Raw genomic sequence first — 17,096 nt, 5'->3', positions numbered from 1 at the left:
CTCTCTCACTTACGGGTTCATTTTTGCGAACGCGGAAGGAGGAGCCGCGCCTCCGACCAAGTGGAGCTTACTATGTAACTCTGCTTGGGTTGTGTGTGTGTGTCTCCGTCTGTGTGCATGCACTGCCTAGTAGAGGGCCAGAGGGCGCCAGAGTGCAGGAATTTAGACACAGCCTGCAAAACACACACACACACACACACACACACACACACACACACACACACACACACACACACACACACACACACACACACACACACACACACACACACACACACACACACACACACACACACACACACACGCACACACACACACATATTTTCGAGCTGCGTTCGCTTCCAGCGTTCGCGCGTCTTACTTGTGTTACATGTGTACACTTTCAGGAATAAACTGCAATGGTGATAATTTAATAGCTAAAATAAACAATCAGGGATAAAAGTAACAACACTCAAATCGAATGCAACATAAGTTTCAGCAAATGATGACACCTTTAACACACGTCGTCTCTGAAATATAAACCATAAATTTTATTTGATAGGACAATAAGGCCATGTGTTGACATTTGTATTTGAATGCTATTCAACCCAAACACACACACACACACGCACACACACACACACACACACACACACACACACACACACACACACACACACACACACACACACACACACACACACACACACACACACACACACACACACACACACACACACACATACACACACACACACACACACACACACACACACACACACACACACACACACACACACACACACCACACACACAAACTAAAAATTATATTTATATATATTTTTGGTAAACTTTCTCTCTGTCTGAGTATATCTAGCCTGATAAAGACAGTGTAATGTCAGCTGTTAGACACTCATACTACAGTACATGCATTGAAAGATAGATACGATACCAAAGCGTCTGTATCATCTTGGCAGAAGAGCAGTCATACCCATATCATCAGATGTCTACCCAGTCACATGGAGTAGACGTAATCCAATTTCCAGCTATAGTATATTTCTGATGACAAAGGCAACCTATATGAGTCAAGGTCTTCTCTTCACAGTACAGTACATTGTCAGGCTACCTCTGCACACCTATTATAAGCACTGCATTTAGTAAGCAAGGTCAGCGATACACACATTAATATATCTTGTTGAACTCAATTTATCAGCTGAAGGTATCATGTATAGTTGGTAATCATGTTATGGTTTCTACATCTCCCCGCAAGCCAGGGCTGTCACGATCATGACATTTTACTTGACGATTAATTGTTGTACAAATAATTGCGATGAACGATTTAATTGTGGTTTTGGCATTCAACATTGGAACATATAAATAAAGATTACGTTTCTGTTTGGCTTTTAGGCTTCATAAGAAAAAAATTCACAAGGCAGATCTGACTTATATATATAAAGAAATGACAAATGATGAATATTTTATACTTAAATATTTATCCACAAGCTCAAAACGCATTGCATTGTGACGCGTTCTAAACTTGTAGATCTGCTATTTCCATTATACACACACCACCTTTATCATACATCAATATTCTAGGATGGGTCGTTTACAGTGAAAATGTGGCAATGTCTTAAATGAAAATAGCATATTCCTCTCATCTTAATCATCCAATCTTTAAACATGCTCATCTTGCATCACTGAGATGAGTGTGCCAGTTATGTTGTGAAGTCTATAAATACCATGGTGTTAATTAATGCTGGGTTCAGCATCTGCCAATCTGGGAACCCCTTTGGTTAAAAAAAAGAAAAAAGAAAATCTTGAAAATCTGTTTTTGGAGATTAAGTGTCTGCCAACTTGGTATCAATTTGCTGCCTAAATCAAAATCTCCTTCTCGTTTCTCAAAGTGGGGTCCAGGGACCCCCAGGGGTCCTTGAGAGTGTTCCAGGGGATCCCCAGCTAAATTAATGCGGCATCAAAAATGTTATACACGCACTGTGAGCTTGTAGATCTGCTATTTTCTAAAAATCTTCAAATAATGTGAATATTTTTAAAACATTTTTACGACACAAATCTTGTCCCTGGTACAAAAGATTTTCAGATGGGGGTCTGCGATTAAATACATATTAATTTGGGGGTCCTTGATGTAAAAGGTTTGAGAACCACTGACATAAGCTACTTGATTCACCGTGTCAGCTCAGTTCCTGAATGGAGGCTATTACGGATCATACTATCATCTGCAAAAAAACTGTCCTATTTGGTCATTTAAAAAGAGTGGAGGTTTTAGTGGGGGTGGATGCTTATATTTGCTACACTCCACTGTAAGTGCCAGCCAGACCTTGCTGGCAGTTAAGATCACTTTAGCTCATAAGCACCAGTTAAACCCTACTAACTAACCCCTTTTTTTTTAAAGTAGCGATCGACAAAACTCACAATCCATCACATTACAACGTGTTTTGAGCTTGTAGATCAGCTATTTTTGCCAAATGTTCGTCTATTTTCACTGAATGTTCACCTATTATTACATGCCCAGAAAAGGCAAGTGTGTACTAGCAAGGGAGTTTAGTTTCCTAAGAAAATGTATCAAATATTACATTAATCTCCTCTAAAAAAATCCCAAGGTTAGCTAAAGTAGTACTCGAACACAAAAGATCTGGGGATTTTTTCATGTCGATATTGACTTCTAGCTTTTAACAATTTCCATGTGACTTTTAGCTATTTTACACAATGAACTGAATTTCTTTCAAAAACACTTATCTTGGTTTAAGACCTTGCAAAGTACACCAGGTTATGCATTGGTTGCTAAGCCAAATAGTGGTTACCAAGGCAGCTACCCTTTCTTTTTGTAATTATACCAAGAAACAAAATTCACATGTTTAAGCCCAGAATGGGACTACACTCTAGACAAGGTAATTCTGAGATCTCCACTCATAGCACTTAACACACAAGTCTAACACTAAATATGATCAAAATATTGCCACACACGCCATGGTGTGCAGTCTTCAACAAAACTGTATGTCCTCCCTTCCAGAAAGAGATACACTGGGATGCTAATACGTAGCAGGGGACCATTGTCAATCTGCCTCGTGACATCCTTAAAATTTAAAGCATACACTGTCCCAAGACATAGGTCATAAAATGATCTATTCAGCTCAGCTGTTATGTTTATCAAGGTATTGACAATCATAATTGTTGTCAGCACAGCTTTATAGAGGGCATACATAAAATATAACATTTAGTTAAATGATAACAACAAATTATTGATGTATATAGAATGGAAGAAACTGTCACAACAAATTAAGTGTTAGAGTATGAGTGTTTTGACGTAATTTAATGGGATTTGCAAAGCCTTTTAAAGTGATGATACTGCAAGGTCAGATTTTTCTTTGAAAACCTTAAAAAAAAATCACATTTACAATTGTAGCATATAGCAGATGCTCTACTTGATCTCGAGATCGGAGTAAGTGCTATGCACCCTAGTCAACAAACAACAGTGTAAATGGAGTAAAGTTCATGAACAAAATTAACCGGTTCCATTTGTACACTCTCAGAGTTAAATTAACATCGAGAAACAGTGCTCAACTGTATGTCCTGAGCCACTGCTGCTGCCAGCCTGAGCCTGAATCTCTTTGTAGTCCTAAACACAGGAGAACCTGGTATCCTACAACCAATCAGAGAGATTTTGGTATTCAGTTGCTGTGTGTAAATACCATCAACGTAAATCAAATGACCATGGCTGACCAATGATGGTTCATTCTCTAGGGGGGAAAAAAAACAATTCATATGAGGGGCCACAAGGGGCTTCCATGAGAGGCATTCTCATTGGGAAGTGATTACCTAGCAACATACTTACTATCAACACTTCTAAGCAGGTAATTGCTACAGCGGCCTTTGTGCATGGGTACTGAAAGAAGGCAAAGAGTTTGTCATTTTTATTTAGATATTTAATGAATTATTATTGTATAATGATAGAGTATAATAGTATCATTCACAAAACTACTGAAGACACACCTAACAACCTGACCATATGACTGGAACCAACCGTGCTATACTTCTTGTTTTCATATGTGATCTTTAGAATGTAGGATTGTTTGTACTGATACAATACACATAGGTATCTGATTGTAGCCTACTATTTTAACTGTATGTTTTATGTCATGTATTTTTGTATCAGCCCTGTCCTGTTGTGGACCCCTGGAAGATTAGTGGTCACCAAGGCATCAGCTAGATTCATTTAATAAACAATATAGGCCTACAATAAACAATGGTTTAGTAGGCCTAGCTAGCTACACAAATGAAGTATGTGCCCTCTACTTCATTTGTCAATATACTTGAGTATTTATCCTAATGTCCTCCTAATTCTATATCTTGTTTTTGTATGATGTTTTCTATGCAGCTGATAATTAAGATTTCTTTCAGGGAGGTACTGTTGACATAGAAGGACATGTTTCCAAGTGATTTGCACACTTGTCAAGCCACTCTGATCTAAAATCAATATTGCTTTCGTAATGGTTTGAATGATCACCACAATATTACCTTGGAGGAGGCGTCACATGGGACACCACCAGTAGGCCTAATAAGAACTCGTTGCTATGATGCTAATGATATGAAAATAACTTGCCAATTTTGTTTCAGTAGGCCTACAATTATGTTCTGTTCTATTCGGGTGATATTGGCAAGAGAGATGCTTATATTTATACTTATGTAGTTTTATACTGCCACCTACTGTTTAGTTGGAGGAACTCAATGTAATGTATTGCAAATACAAATGATCACTCACTGAAATATTTTAAGTCTGGCCTTTGATGACATCAAGGCCAATGTTTGTCTCACACTCAAAAAACACCTGTGGTCTGTTATTCAAGTGTAAATGATCAAATAAAAATGTTTTATTAAAGAAAATACATGTTTTGTTGTCAATACTTTAAAATGAATAATGAGATCGATTTCTAAGCAAAAAAAGACTGAATTGCTAGCATCGATTGATTGGACCGTTTAATCTGGATGATTGATTGATGATGTATCAGTGGTTCCGGGTCTCTGAAGTACCCCCCTTCCGCCCCGATGCCCTTGTAGCAGCGTTGCCATGTCTGATTATTATAAGCAACTTTGGGCTTGTTTTTCTGGCAAGTTGCTTGTAAATATTGGTAGTTTGCGGGTTGCGTTTTTTGAGGGCTTGTTTCCAAATGTATTAATTATTGTTTAAACCAGTGGTTCTCAGATATTTTCATGTCAATGACCCCCAAATTAATATGAATTTGTCCATGCCCATCTGAAAATGTTTTGTGCCAGGGAGCCCTGCATACCAGATTTGTGTTGTAAGAATGTTGCAAAAATATTCCAAATATTCCACATTTTATTTCAAGATTTTTTTGAAAATAGCAGATCCACAGGATCTGCTATTTTCAAAAAGCCAATGTGTATGCTGTAGTTTTTTTTTCTTTTTTTCCCTATGAATTGAATACACAGGACCCCATACCCAATGAAAACAAGTCAGTGCTTTCTTGGGTTTAATCCTTTTTAGCATGATCCCTTTCTATAGAACTGTACTTTCTGTGCTTTTTTTTGGGGCAAGCTGCTAAATAAAGTATTCAATCAGTCAATCAATAGGTTTAAAGTGCTCTAGCCTCTACTAGTGGAGCCCAGTTGCTTCCTTTGGGCTTGTTTTCATAAACCTACCTGGTTGCCTATTTCTCTCACAAAACCTGGCAACACTGGCCCTTGTAGCTATGGAAACCCTGGCGGAGCCTCGTCGATAGCAACATCCAGCAGTCTGCTGTGCTCTGCTCTCCACCATCCATCCATCCTCTGTACCTCCGCGAGGTGCTGACTCTCATATATATAGCGTACATAGCTGGTGTGTGTGTGTGCTGCAAGTATTACCGATAAATCAGAGGCAACAAGATGGCGATTGCACGTCTGACAGCTTTTTGCGTGCTCTATTCAAGCATCCGTAAGTTTATTTTCCTTTTTTTACCCCGTTTAACAAAACGTTTGTTTCTGTGCATTCCATTCCATTAGCGTTGACTCAAAGCAGCTGCTTTGCAGGCGAATGATGGGGCTGTCATTGTTGGCATAATTAGACGCTGTACTGTGTAGCGTAAACGGGGTTTAATGGCCATCGATGTTTTTGCTGGCTATATGCATCGGAATCTAGTTTTTAGAATAGTTTTCATATATATTAACATTAGCTATAACAGTGGTTCTCAACCTTTTCAGGCCGCGACCCCCCAAAATAATCATATTTGAACTGCGGACCCCCCCACCCTGATAACCACTTGGAATTGTAGGAGTTGAGGCATTGCATTTTCGGTTCCTCAGATAAATATTGTGAAAATAGCAGATCTACAAGCTCACACAGTCACACACTGTAGATCTGCTATTTCCCGAAATTTTTGCCTCTTTCTTATATTATTTGACAATTTGGCCAATGTTTGACCAGTTTTTATATTATAGTTTGTTGATTACTTATGATGCAGTAATGGTATTTTTTTATTTGATTTTGTTTTAAAAAAGGTATTAAAAAAAAAGGTCCTTAAATTATCACTTTACTGTCATCTCCCCCCCCCCCCCCAAATAAAAAATAATCATGTGACCCACAGGTTGAGAACCATGCACTGAGCTAGCCAAATGTTGCCTTTGTACGATTCAAATGGGGTGGAATTAATGTGCCAAATATACTGCCACACACACATTCTGCAGTACACTAGTGTAGCATAATGGGTTTAATGTTCAATTATGCATCTTATTATCTGTAACATCGCTTATGATTACCCAGAATAGCTGCATAACGTTATGCAAATGTTCTTTGTTTTACTTTATTTGCTATAAGAAAGAACATAAGCCTGCCTGACATTGATTAATAATATTTGTATGTTTAGCTATATCCATCACAGACACAGACACATAACTTTAAAGACAATTATAGAATGGAAAAAATGGGTTTAAAGCCATAAGGACAGTTAACTGATGCCCCACAAATACACACTAAAACATAGTAGGCATTTAACATGCACACTAGCTGTGTCTCACTCTGTAATGTGGTTGATATCTGGTGACATATTCCCTTACTACGAGAGCAGCAATCTCTCTAAAGTTGTTAACTGGAGTCAGCATTTTACTTCTGTGCTCTAATGCAGGGGTCACAACGTTTTTCAGGCCAATAAGGATACCTTAGCTGAGAGAGAGATGAAGCATGGACCCCCACTACACATTGTATAACATTATGTTGCAGATTAAACCTTTTCATACATTTCATAGATAGCTTCATAGACTTATTTGACAGCACTATCATCAGTGTTGGATTCATGTTAATGTGTATTTTCGGACAGTTAACCACTTGAACCCTCAATACTTAGAAAACCTGTACTTGATCTGCTTTTTCCCCCCCTCTACACCAAATCTCTTTGCCGAAAATATCCGAGCTTGTAGATCTGCTATTTTCGGCTAATGTTCCCCTCAGAATAGGGATGCTAGGGTTCAAGTGGTTAATGTAAACAAAGAAAATCCTATCACAAAGACTTGGCAGACCCCCTGGAGTAGCTCTGAGGGGACCCCCTAGGGGTCCCAGACCCCCCGTTGAAGACCCCTGCTCTAATGGCACTATAATAGCGGACAAAAGGTCACAAGTGCTTGCCACCAGTTACAGTGGTACTGTTAATGTGGTTAAAGCCCCGCCCTCTAACTGGGGAATGGGGATGCAGTCAATGGTGCTTGGTGTGAGTTCAGGGGGGTGAGCGCAAACTAGTTGATTGATTCCATATTATGCATTGTGCCTTTGATGAGAACTTACTAAATTGAGATGTAGCCTAATTTAAACCAATTATTTAAGTGGTGATTAGGATCATTCTACACTGAACTTAGCTGGTTCACATTGATCATTCTACACTACTTACTGCTCATGAAGGTTAGGTTTGTAGATCAGTCCAGTTACCAGTGACCAATAGTTGCATTTGCAGTAATGTAAAGTAAGTGTATCCATGTGTTGAAACAGGTTGTTGAACAACACCTAATGTTTTTACTGTGTAGCACTTTGAGATTTGTTTCAAATGGAAAGTGCATTCATATGTATTATTATTATTAGTAGTAGTAGTACTAATATACTTAGGCTAGTTCACCAGGCGAGGATGTAATTAATTCACTTCAGAGAGTATTTAATATTAAATGAAAAACAATGTCAGGCAGCACATTTGCAGCATCTGTGAAATAGTTAATCCTAGATTAATTTTTAATTTGGGACAACTAGAATTGCTGTGTGGTGGAGAATGTATTGAATCAAAGATATAGAATGATGATGAATTTCTATTTTATTTCATTTTGCTTATTCTGATAAAACACTATAAAAGTTTATTGATGTCAACTGTTCTATCCATTGTCATTCGCTTTTTTTATTTCAAGAAAACATAGGGTAAAGCTGTCGTTTGACATGCCTTTCTTAGATTCCCCCCTTTTCCACTGAACTAAGAAGTTTGCCTTTTTCTTATATATGGGCATGCTTTAGAATTACATAGCCACTGTAGTACATTTATTTCTATGGTAACTTGTCTGCACTACTCCATGTTATTTGATGTAGTGTGGGCTCTATCTTTGGCAGGTTTGCAGTTACTGTGGTGGAATGTCTGGGAAAGGGGCTTTTTTTAGATGTACTGGATCAACAGCATTGGATTGGGGATGGGCAGCTGTTTTCATATTTAAGAGGATTGTAAAATCTGTCTATGTAGAAGAGAATTTCATCCCCAGCTAGCTACAGACCTACTTTGTCTATGCATTTAAACAATAAAGGGATTAAAAATCAGCTGGTGTTCCCAATAAATTCCTGAGATCATTTTCATGATATAAAGGATCCCCTCCTCTTTAGCCTACATATTTAGCCGTGTGTGTGTGTGTGTGTGTGTGTGTGTGTGTGTGTGTGTGTGTGTGTGTGTGTGTGTGTGTGTGTGTGTGTGTGTGTGTGTGTGTGTGTGTGTGTGTGTGTGTGTGTGTGTCACACAGAGAGAGAGAGAATGCTAAACACATTTTGTAGGCATTGTCTATTTAATTGGATATAGTGATTCTTTCCCACGGCCTTAAACTGTCTGCTTTTTTGCTACAGTGCAATGTATGGGCGGTAATTATGCGCTAGGGTTTACTGTGGCATCTTTTGACAAGAAACAAGGTAGGCCAACTATTCTGAAACTGCTGAGTCTATAAAAGGATATTTTAGTTCAGATATCAGGGGCTTTGCTTTAGTTATCATACACTACCCCAGTCTATTACAGCGTACATGCACCATACAAAAAACGCCATCATATAATTTCTGTTAAATATCTATATGAAAATCTAACAATTAAGCTAAAAATACAATCACTAATTTCACTCTCATTGTTGTAAATGTAATTTGTATCTTGTTGTAACACAAAAAGTGTTACCTCTTCATTTTCTGTACTCATATGCATTTTTATTGTTTCATGTTTTGTATACAACTAGCCTACATTCAGTCATGAATCCTGGAAAAGGGGGCCTTTCTCCCGGTGTAAACTTCTTATTTAAGGAAAAGTCGTTAATTTCTGTATTTAAACTAAGAGTCGACTAACATACAGTATGTGTTCTCTTCTCAGTCCTATATGCAAGAATTTAGGCCTACATTGACTGATGGTACAGTTTTGAGACAAATAATCCACTTAACAAACACTGTTTATAGAGGGAACATTTGTCAGACAAGCTCTCCTTGTGTCCAGTCACTGCAGGGGTAAAAATAGCTCTTGATGAACAGGGTGGGAAAGTCAGCTACAGAGACGGAAGCTGAGACCTGGGAGTCAGGTCTCATCAGTGTCCACAGCTGTGGAGACTAGATGTTTTGGCAAGACCCATGTTTTCCTTATTGTCAGGATAAGCTCCACCCATTCACAGTTTTCCTGGCCAAATATGTGTACGTACTGTAGTATACCTCAGTCAATTTGAAGGCTCCAATAACTATTCCCAGTGTAGATTATGTATTATAGCCTAGGTGCGTCTTAGGAATGGGGAATTTATATTTACTAGAGGTTCGGGCCGCCACGCGGCCCTCACACCTACGCTGCACCGCTGACCCGACCGATATGTCTGAGTCATAGTGTCGAGGGCTTAGTCAGAGTACACGTTGTACCCGACCCGTCTGTCTGTGCCCCTATTGTGCCCATATATGGAAATCTCTATATGTATCTGTCTGTCTACCTGTGTCACTTCTATGCCCATATATTAGGGATGCACCGAATATTCTGCCACCGAAATATATTCGGCCGAATATGGCAAAAAAAAAAATGCATATTTGTTTTTTGGACAAGATTTTAATGCCGAATAAATATAACCAAATGTTTGAAGACGTACACATACAGCACAATCCGATCTGTAAAACACTGTTATGGGGAAAAGTATACAGCAGCTGCGTCTCTCTCGGTAACACACACCGTTGACTGGAGGAGTAGCCTACACATCAGCTTCTTCTCTCCGAGCCCAGCTGACATTATGGGCAAACATTTGGTTAAAATACACAACGTGTCACACACATTTGCTATTATTGGCAAAGGGATTTGTTGTAGAGGGAAAAAGGAGGGGACCAAGAATAGATCTCTGCTGGACCCCAGTCAATGAAGAATAGGGGTTAAGTGGTTAAGTGGTAGAGTAGACAGCCAGAGCCAAAGATTTACCACTATTTGTATGGTGGTGTTTTTATATTGTGCATCCCCCTGACGTGCATTAGGCCCAGTCAGATAAATAATGATTATTATTATCTACAATAACCTTCATTTGAATCCCTTTGTACTGCCTCCACAGAGAAAGGGAATGTCCTCATTAACCAGCAGGGGGGCTTTCAGTACCACATATACCCAACAATTATTATATTTGAAAGTGTTTTGTTGTAAGTAGGAGTCAGACAAAGTGGTTTGAATATGGAGACTAAGACTAGAAAATAGAAACATAGACCCACGCAAATTCATTATACTGTACATACCACCAGTAAGCAGTTTTCATGTTAATAAATAACAAACCTTTTGGAATTGTGTGTGCATGAACAAGGCTTACACACAATTATTGCGGTATCACTCCATATTAGTCTGAGAAAAGTTAAGTAAATGATGCACCATGCCATTTTGCTTTTTAAAAAGTTACACTTTGCTGTAAGGTGTGTACTTCAACCCATAACTGGATTTTTTTAACAAGCCACATCATTGGGTCTATTGTTCTGATAATTATTTTCAACTCAAAGCAAAAGCAGAGTGTGTTGAGAAAAGAACCGCTCATCAGATCAGGTGTTTTATTCATTTGTCCTCATGGGTGTCAACTAAACAATCCCAGTGCATCACTGATCTACATCTTGTGTGCTTTTTCTAGAAAATGATAACAAAGGGCCTGTTATTATTTCTAAGCTCAAAACCTCTGGTGCTGATGAATGTTAACCAATATAATGTTACTGTGTGGCATAGAAACCACCACCTTTTTAAATCAAATTTGTGTTTTGAAAATATATAGAAATATGTGTTAAGTCTGAATAACCAATGGCTACCTCAGTCGAGTTAGCCATTGGTTCGAGACTCGAGTCGAGTTCATTAGTTAGCCTAAACATTTGTACATTTCTGCTTCAAGGAACCTAGTTAGTTTTTGTTTCAAGTATTCAGTGTTTTTCACTGTATATGCTTGTTGTTTTAAATTTAAAATGACAAATCTTTCCCTTTGCATCTTTCTACCTATCTATTTTAATGACATACTGAATGTATACTCAGTGTTATAAAGCATGCTCTGCTTTTATTTTATTTATCAAAAGACAACAATTATATGCCTGAGATGAGTTATTGCACACCACAAATGAATTTAAATTGCCAGTTTGAATTCAGAGCAACCGAGGCCCAACCCATGCACATGCTGTTGTGTAAGAGGTGTACAATGCCAAAGTCTGAACTACAGTAGGAATATTGAAAGGTGCGGCATTTGTAATAAACTTCCATCTAAAACGTAACTTTGAACCACAGGGGGCATGCTGGCTTCCACTGAGTACAGGTAGAGAAATGGCAGAGGGGGGTTAACCTTTCCGGCAATGTGTACTTTATTCTGTACAATAAAGATGGCTTAGAATGTTTTGGTGAAACCTCTAATCATGCACATTACACATGCATAATTTACATCTGGCCCCAGAGTCTTTTAACAATGCAATTGGGGTGTTATTAACCATATGAACCCTAGCTTCCCTATTCTGGGGCATTTTGTGAAAATAGCAGATCTTCAAGTTCACACACGATGTGCATCTTTGTAGATTGTAGGATATTTGGTGTAGAGACAAAAAACAGACCTAGTATAGAGCCCTAGTCAACCAAGTATCAAGAATCAAGCAGTACAGCATTTAAGTGTTAATAAAACATGCACAGTCCAAATCTAAGCATGTCATACACCTACATTCTGTTTTCATCACTATAAAAAGCCTAATGTATAATCTGTCACACGTATAAATTAGGTTTCTAATCTAATCTTTCAAATTTTATCGGGCAACATGCAAATGTTCTAGTCTGTGTGTTATTGTAGGTGTGTGCTATCAGCATTTTTTGATACATTTCCTTTCTTATAGGCCTTATTCCATCATCATTTGGAGTAATCCTCCGAACTACAGACAAGCTCGTCTGGGCGAATGAGTTTGAACGTAAGTTGCTGGCAAATCAGTTTAATGTTTTGTAATTACATTACCTTTTGTACTGATTTGGGTTGCTATTTTTCTCATTTGTCTTTTTTTCCATAGCCATTGAACTGACCTGTTTGATAGAGTCTATCTCAACAAACAACCCAAGGATTGAATGGAAAAAGATCAAGAATGGCGTCCCTAGTTATGTCTACTTTCAAAACAGGATATCAGGTAAACACACAGTTAAACACAGTTTGCAAAACAGCTAAATCATTTCCTTAAAGTTTTACTAAATGGAAAGTGCATGAAAATAACTAGATGGCATTGTATTTGAATGAGTGGTTGCATTAAAAACTGTTTATCTTTATGTCTCTCTACAAGGGGATTTGGAACGTAGAGCAGAGCTCAAAGAGCCAGCGAATATTGTAATCTTCAACGCTACTCGGGCAGACACAGCAGAATACCGTTGTGAGGTGGCCGCCATCGATGACCAAAGGGACTTTGATGAAATACTCATCAGTCTAGCAGTGAGAGGTACTGTAACCTGGTAGTTTCATGGGTTCAGCACCATTAGGTATCTCCATTAGGTTTATAGAGTCTATGTTCGTCATAAAATAGTTATTTATGACACATTTGTTTTGTCTCTCTGTAGACGGATGCATGTTTGCTTACTAATGTATTAGTGCTAACCAGTAAAGTGTGTATCTCTATGCAGTGAAGCCTGTTGTACCGCGGTGCAGTGTACCAGTGGCAGTCACAGTTGGGACATCCTCTGAGCTGCGCTGCTTGGAGAATGAGGGTTTCCCTGCCTCACAGTACAGCTGGTTCCACAACAATGAGGAACTTCCTCAGGACCCCAAGACCATCCCTAAGTTCATCAACTCGTCCTACACCATAAACCCTGACACTGGAAGCCTGGTGAGAATTAGAGGGTTGATGAAAAAAACAAAGCAAGTAGGAATGTTGGTACATTTGCTTTGATAACACTTCATCTTGTTTGCCAAACCAAAACATTTACCAATGTGCTCAGTACATTGAGAGATCCTTCTATGTGCTGGAAAATGGCCACAAGCCTACGCCCAATGCATTTGATGTAGGCTAGTGGTAGCGTTGTCAGAATTCCACGTCCTCAAAATAGAACAATAGTATCACATTAAGTATCAGCAAAGTCGACCTTCAAATAGATGCCGTGCATGCGTGTGCGCATGCATGCGGTGCATGTGGAGTTATGCTATCAATTGATTTTGAAAGTAGTGTCTTGTTGCAGAAATTCCGAAGGGTGAGGAAGGAGGATGCTGGGGAGTACTATTGTCAAGCAAAGAATGATGCAGGACATGCGCACTGTCCATCACAGCTGATGGAAGTCTGTAAGTGCCAGTCATTCATTTTTACATTATTAGTAAGACTGTGAGGTTTTATTTGACTAAAGATTTTTTTTTTAAAAGAAATTAAAGATTCAAAACAGTGAAAGAATGTTTTGGTCTTGAATAATATTGCATACTGTAAGGGTCTCAGTGTATTGTGCTTAAATTATTGTTAAACGTTGGTAGACTCTTTGGGTTGTATAGCTACCTGGCAATGATATACAGTACATTAAGTCAAAGTAATTTTATTTGTTGTGTCTGTGCTACTGTATGTGAACGAAGAACCAGAAGTAGTGATTCCGTTTGTATGGCAAAAAAGGTCTTCAAATCTAAGTTTTGGCACAAACGAATGTTAACAAAATGTATTCTGCCAAATGTCAATATACTGTATGTATAACCCTAACCCTAAGATACAGAAATTGTCTGTATGCATGCATGTACTGTATGTGTGTTGAAATTACCAGGCAGATACAATAGCTAAGCTCTAGACCGGATGTAAGCACTGAATAGAAAATATTAACCAGGCTTTTGACTGGTAAAGCAGAAAGCCTGGTGAAGTATGGTTAATAAGAATACAGCCACTTAATTCTCCCAAAATTAAGTACCAGGATCAGGTTTTTAAACATATTGGTAGAATCTGCTTTGTTCTTGTACTGTATGTGCATGAAGCGGGATTTTGAAACCAGTTTTGCAATGGAATCACTACTTCCAATAATCCTCAATCACAAGAGCACAGAAGCAACAGATAAAGATGATGGCAATATTATCAAACCAAGGTAGCTATACAACACAAGGTTCTACCTAATGTAAACAACACTTAAAAGGTCAAAGGCACAATACTATTGTATTTGACTTATTCACAGAGACACATATTGCACACAGAATGGTCTTACAACTTGTTTGGTCATGTCAGTCTTTTGTCATGTGATACATTTATATCATTTACCATCTGCAGTGTCAACTGGTTGTTACTGTATTCCTGTGGATATAACTCACAGGAGCTGATCATTTGGACTTTGTCTATTCAAGGTCATTCCTTTGAGTTGTCTTAATGTGTGTCACCTGAAGGTCCTTTTTTTAAATGTCCTGTTTGAATACTTGCAGATGATATTGACATCCTTGGGATTTTCCTAAAGGCATTTGCTGCGTTAGTAGCATTGATTTGCATCACCGTGGGGGTTTGCCATGCTCATAGACATGGATGTTTCTCAAGCAAAGAACACACAGAAAATAAGTGAGTAGCTCTTGTACTGTACAGCATGAAAATATATGTCTTTACTAACTATTCTTCTCAGGTTTGTGCTATGTATTATTAATGCCAAGCCATTGACATTAATTTAACTTGTTGCTATGATTGCCATTGTGAAGAAATTAAGAAAACTTTTCTTCTTCAGCTACAAATTGCCAGCACAAGATGATGGTGTTGAATATGGTGATCCTGATGAGGTAAAAATAATTAAGCCACACATATTTATTTACATGTCACATTACAAATAAAAGTACTGTAACTAACTTGATACATTACTGATATTAATATTTGAACTTTCCTATATTGCAGGGTCATTTCCGCCACAAATCTTCATTCGTCATTTGACACTCAATAAATTGGATGGGAAGGAACAGAAAGAAAACTGTATGGAAAAAACATACAGAGGTGAAAATACTGAGGTGAAATTTCAGCAATGGCGCTCTGGATCAAATCTCATTTGATTTGAGCTGTAACATGGCACATTATTCTCTGACGCACATCAAAATAGAATCAACCAGCTTGCCAAAGTAACTTTAATGACATAACTTCTTTATTTTTATAATGTACTAATGATTTTATATTATTTTGGCATTGTTAAACCACATTACCGTGGTGTCCCTAGTTTGGGGCGAATATTCTCAAGCATAGCCTAGGCCTATGTACTTGATTTATACACGTACAGCAGTGTTGTTACAGTATGTAGCAGATCTACAAGCTCGCAACACGTTTTGAGCTTGTAGATTGGCTATTTTCAGGCTTAAATGGTTAATGTCATCACTAAAGTTGTTTTACTCTTTAATACTAGATTTATATATTTTTTTCTTAAATAATTTTGCCTCACACAATCAGTATTATTTCAAACCATATTCAAGTAGTAAAAGATGCTGGAAGTGACATTCCCTCACATGGCTTTTGGACAAATCCTCTTTTATAACTTCCCAACTTTCTACTATATACTGTATATTGAAATTGTTTTACAAAACGTTTGACATTATTTGACCATAAACTCAACTCATGGACAATTTCATGTGTTGAAAGGTTGAATAATGTTTTGTATATACTGTAGTTACATGGGCAATAAGTAGCGTACTGTAAAAGGCTGGTGACCTCAGACACATAAGGCACAATTTATCAGCCTTTGTTGTATTTACAGGTGATAACAAATATGCCTGAATATATAAATCCAGTGAAATCTAATACCATATATCCCATTATGCTGCAACTCAATATGTACTATAAACTTGGTCAAGTTTGATTTTGAGAGTGTTGTTTTTGTGTATAAGTGACCTTCTGTGCTTTACTAATTCTTTTGTGAAAATATATTGGACACATTGTCCACTTTTGACTTGGCATTTACAATGTACATAAATCATGTAAATCTTTTGTTCTTTTAATTTTCATACATCAACACAGTAAACCTTATTGTAAGTATGGCAATAAAACTGTCCGTGGGACACAAATTTACAATATATTACTGTTCAGTAAGTATCTACAGTCTCCACGTTGTCAGTCTTTGCGTCATTGACAGTACAGTAGCATTAGTTTTCATTTGTGTTTTCTGAAACCGTGTCAGTGTTGAAAGATTTTGTTAGAATGATTTGTATAATAACTCAGGAACTGTTGTAAAATGTTCAGTGTTCACTTGATATTACTGTTATACGGTATGTTCATTTTATTTTGTTACTATTAAATACATTTTAACTGGACCATGTTTTGAGAGTAGCACATTTCATTGTATGTGAAAGTATGATGGTAGTTTCTGAAATGATTGCAATATGGGATACGACTGCATAGTCATGCTGCCGAGGATACAATTATTAGAGTGAAAAGAGGAAACACAATGTTGCTGTACTGCCTGTTACTGTAAGCCCAGTGGTCCTCA

At 37.9% G+C, this 17,096-nt stretch overlaps 1 protein-coding gene across 1 annotated transcript; it reads left to right on the top strand.

Moving 5' to 3' along the window:
• The first annotated feature begins 5,740 nt into the window (after positions 1 to 5,740).
• jam3a (junctional adhesion molecule 3a) lies at positions 5,741 to 16,925 on the top strand. The gene is made up of 9 exons (XM_080428721.1): positions 5,741 to 5,929; positions 12,551 to 12,622; positions 12,719 to 12,832; positions 12,983 to 13,135; positions 13,317 to 13,519; positions 13,869 to 13,968; positions 15,070 to 15,199; positions 15,360 to 15,411; positions 15,524 to 16,925. Exons 1-9 carry the CDS (start codon positions 5,881 to 5,883, stop codon positions 15,557 to 15,559), a joined length of 909 nt encoding a protein of 302 aa, XP_080284847.1. The 5' UTR covers positions 5,741 to 5,880; the 3' UTR covers positions 15,560 to 16,925.
• The last annotated feature ends 171 nt before the right edge of the window (positions 16,926 to 17,096 follow it).

This window comes from Gymnoscopelus braueri (genome assembly GCF_963280865.1).
Source record: "Gymnoscopelus braueri genome assembly, chromosome: 5".
NCBI classification, from domain to species: domain Eukaryota; kingdom Metazoa; phylum Chordata; class Actinopteri; order Myctophiformes; family Myctophidae; genus Gymnoscopelus; species Gymnoscopelus braueri.
This window is presented reverse-complemented; position numbering and strand designations above follow the sequence as displayed.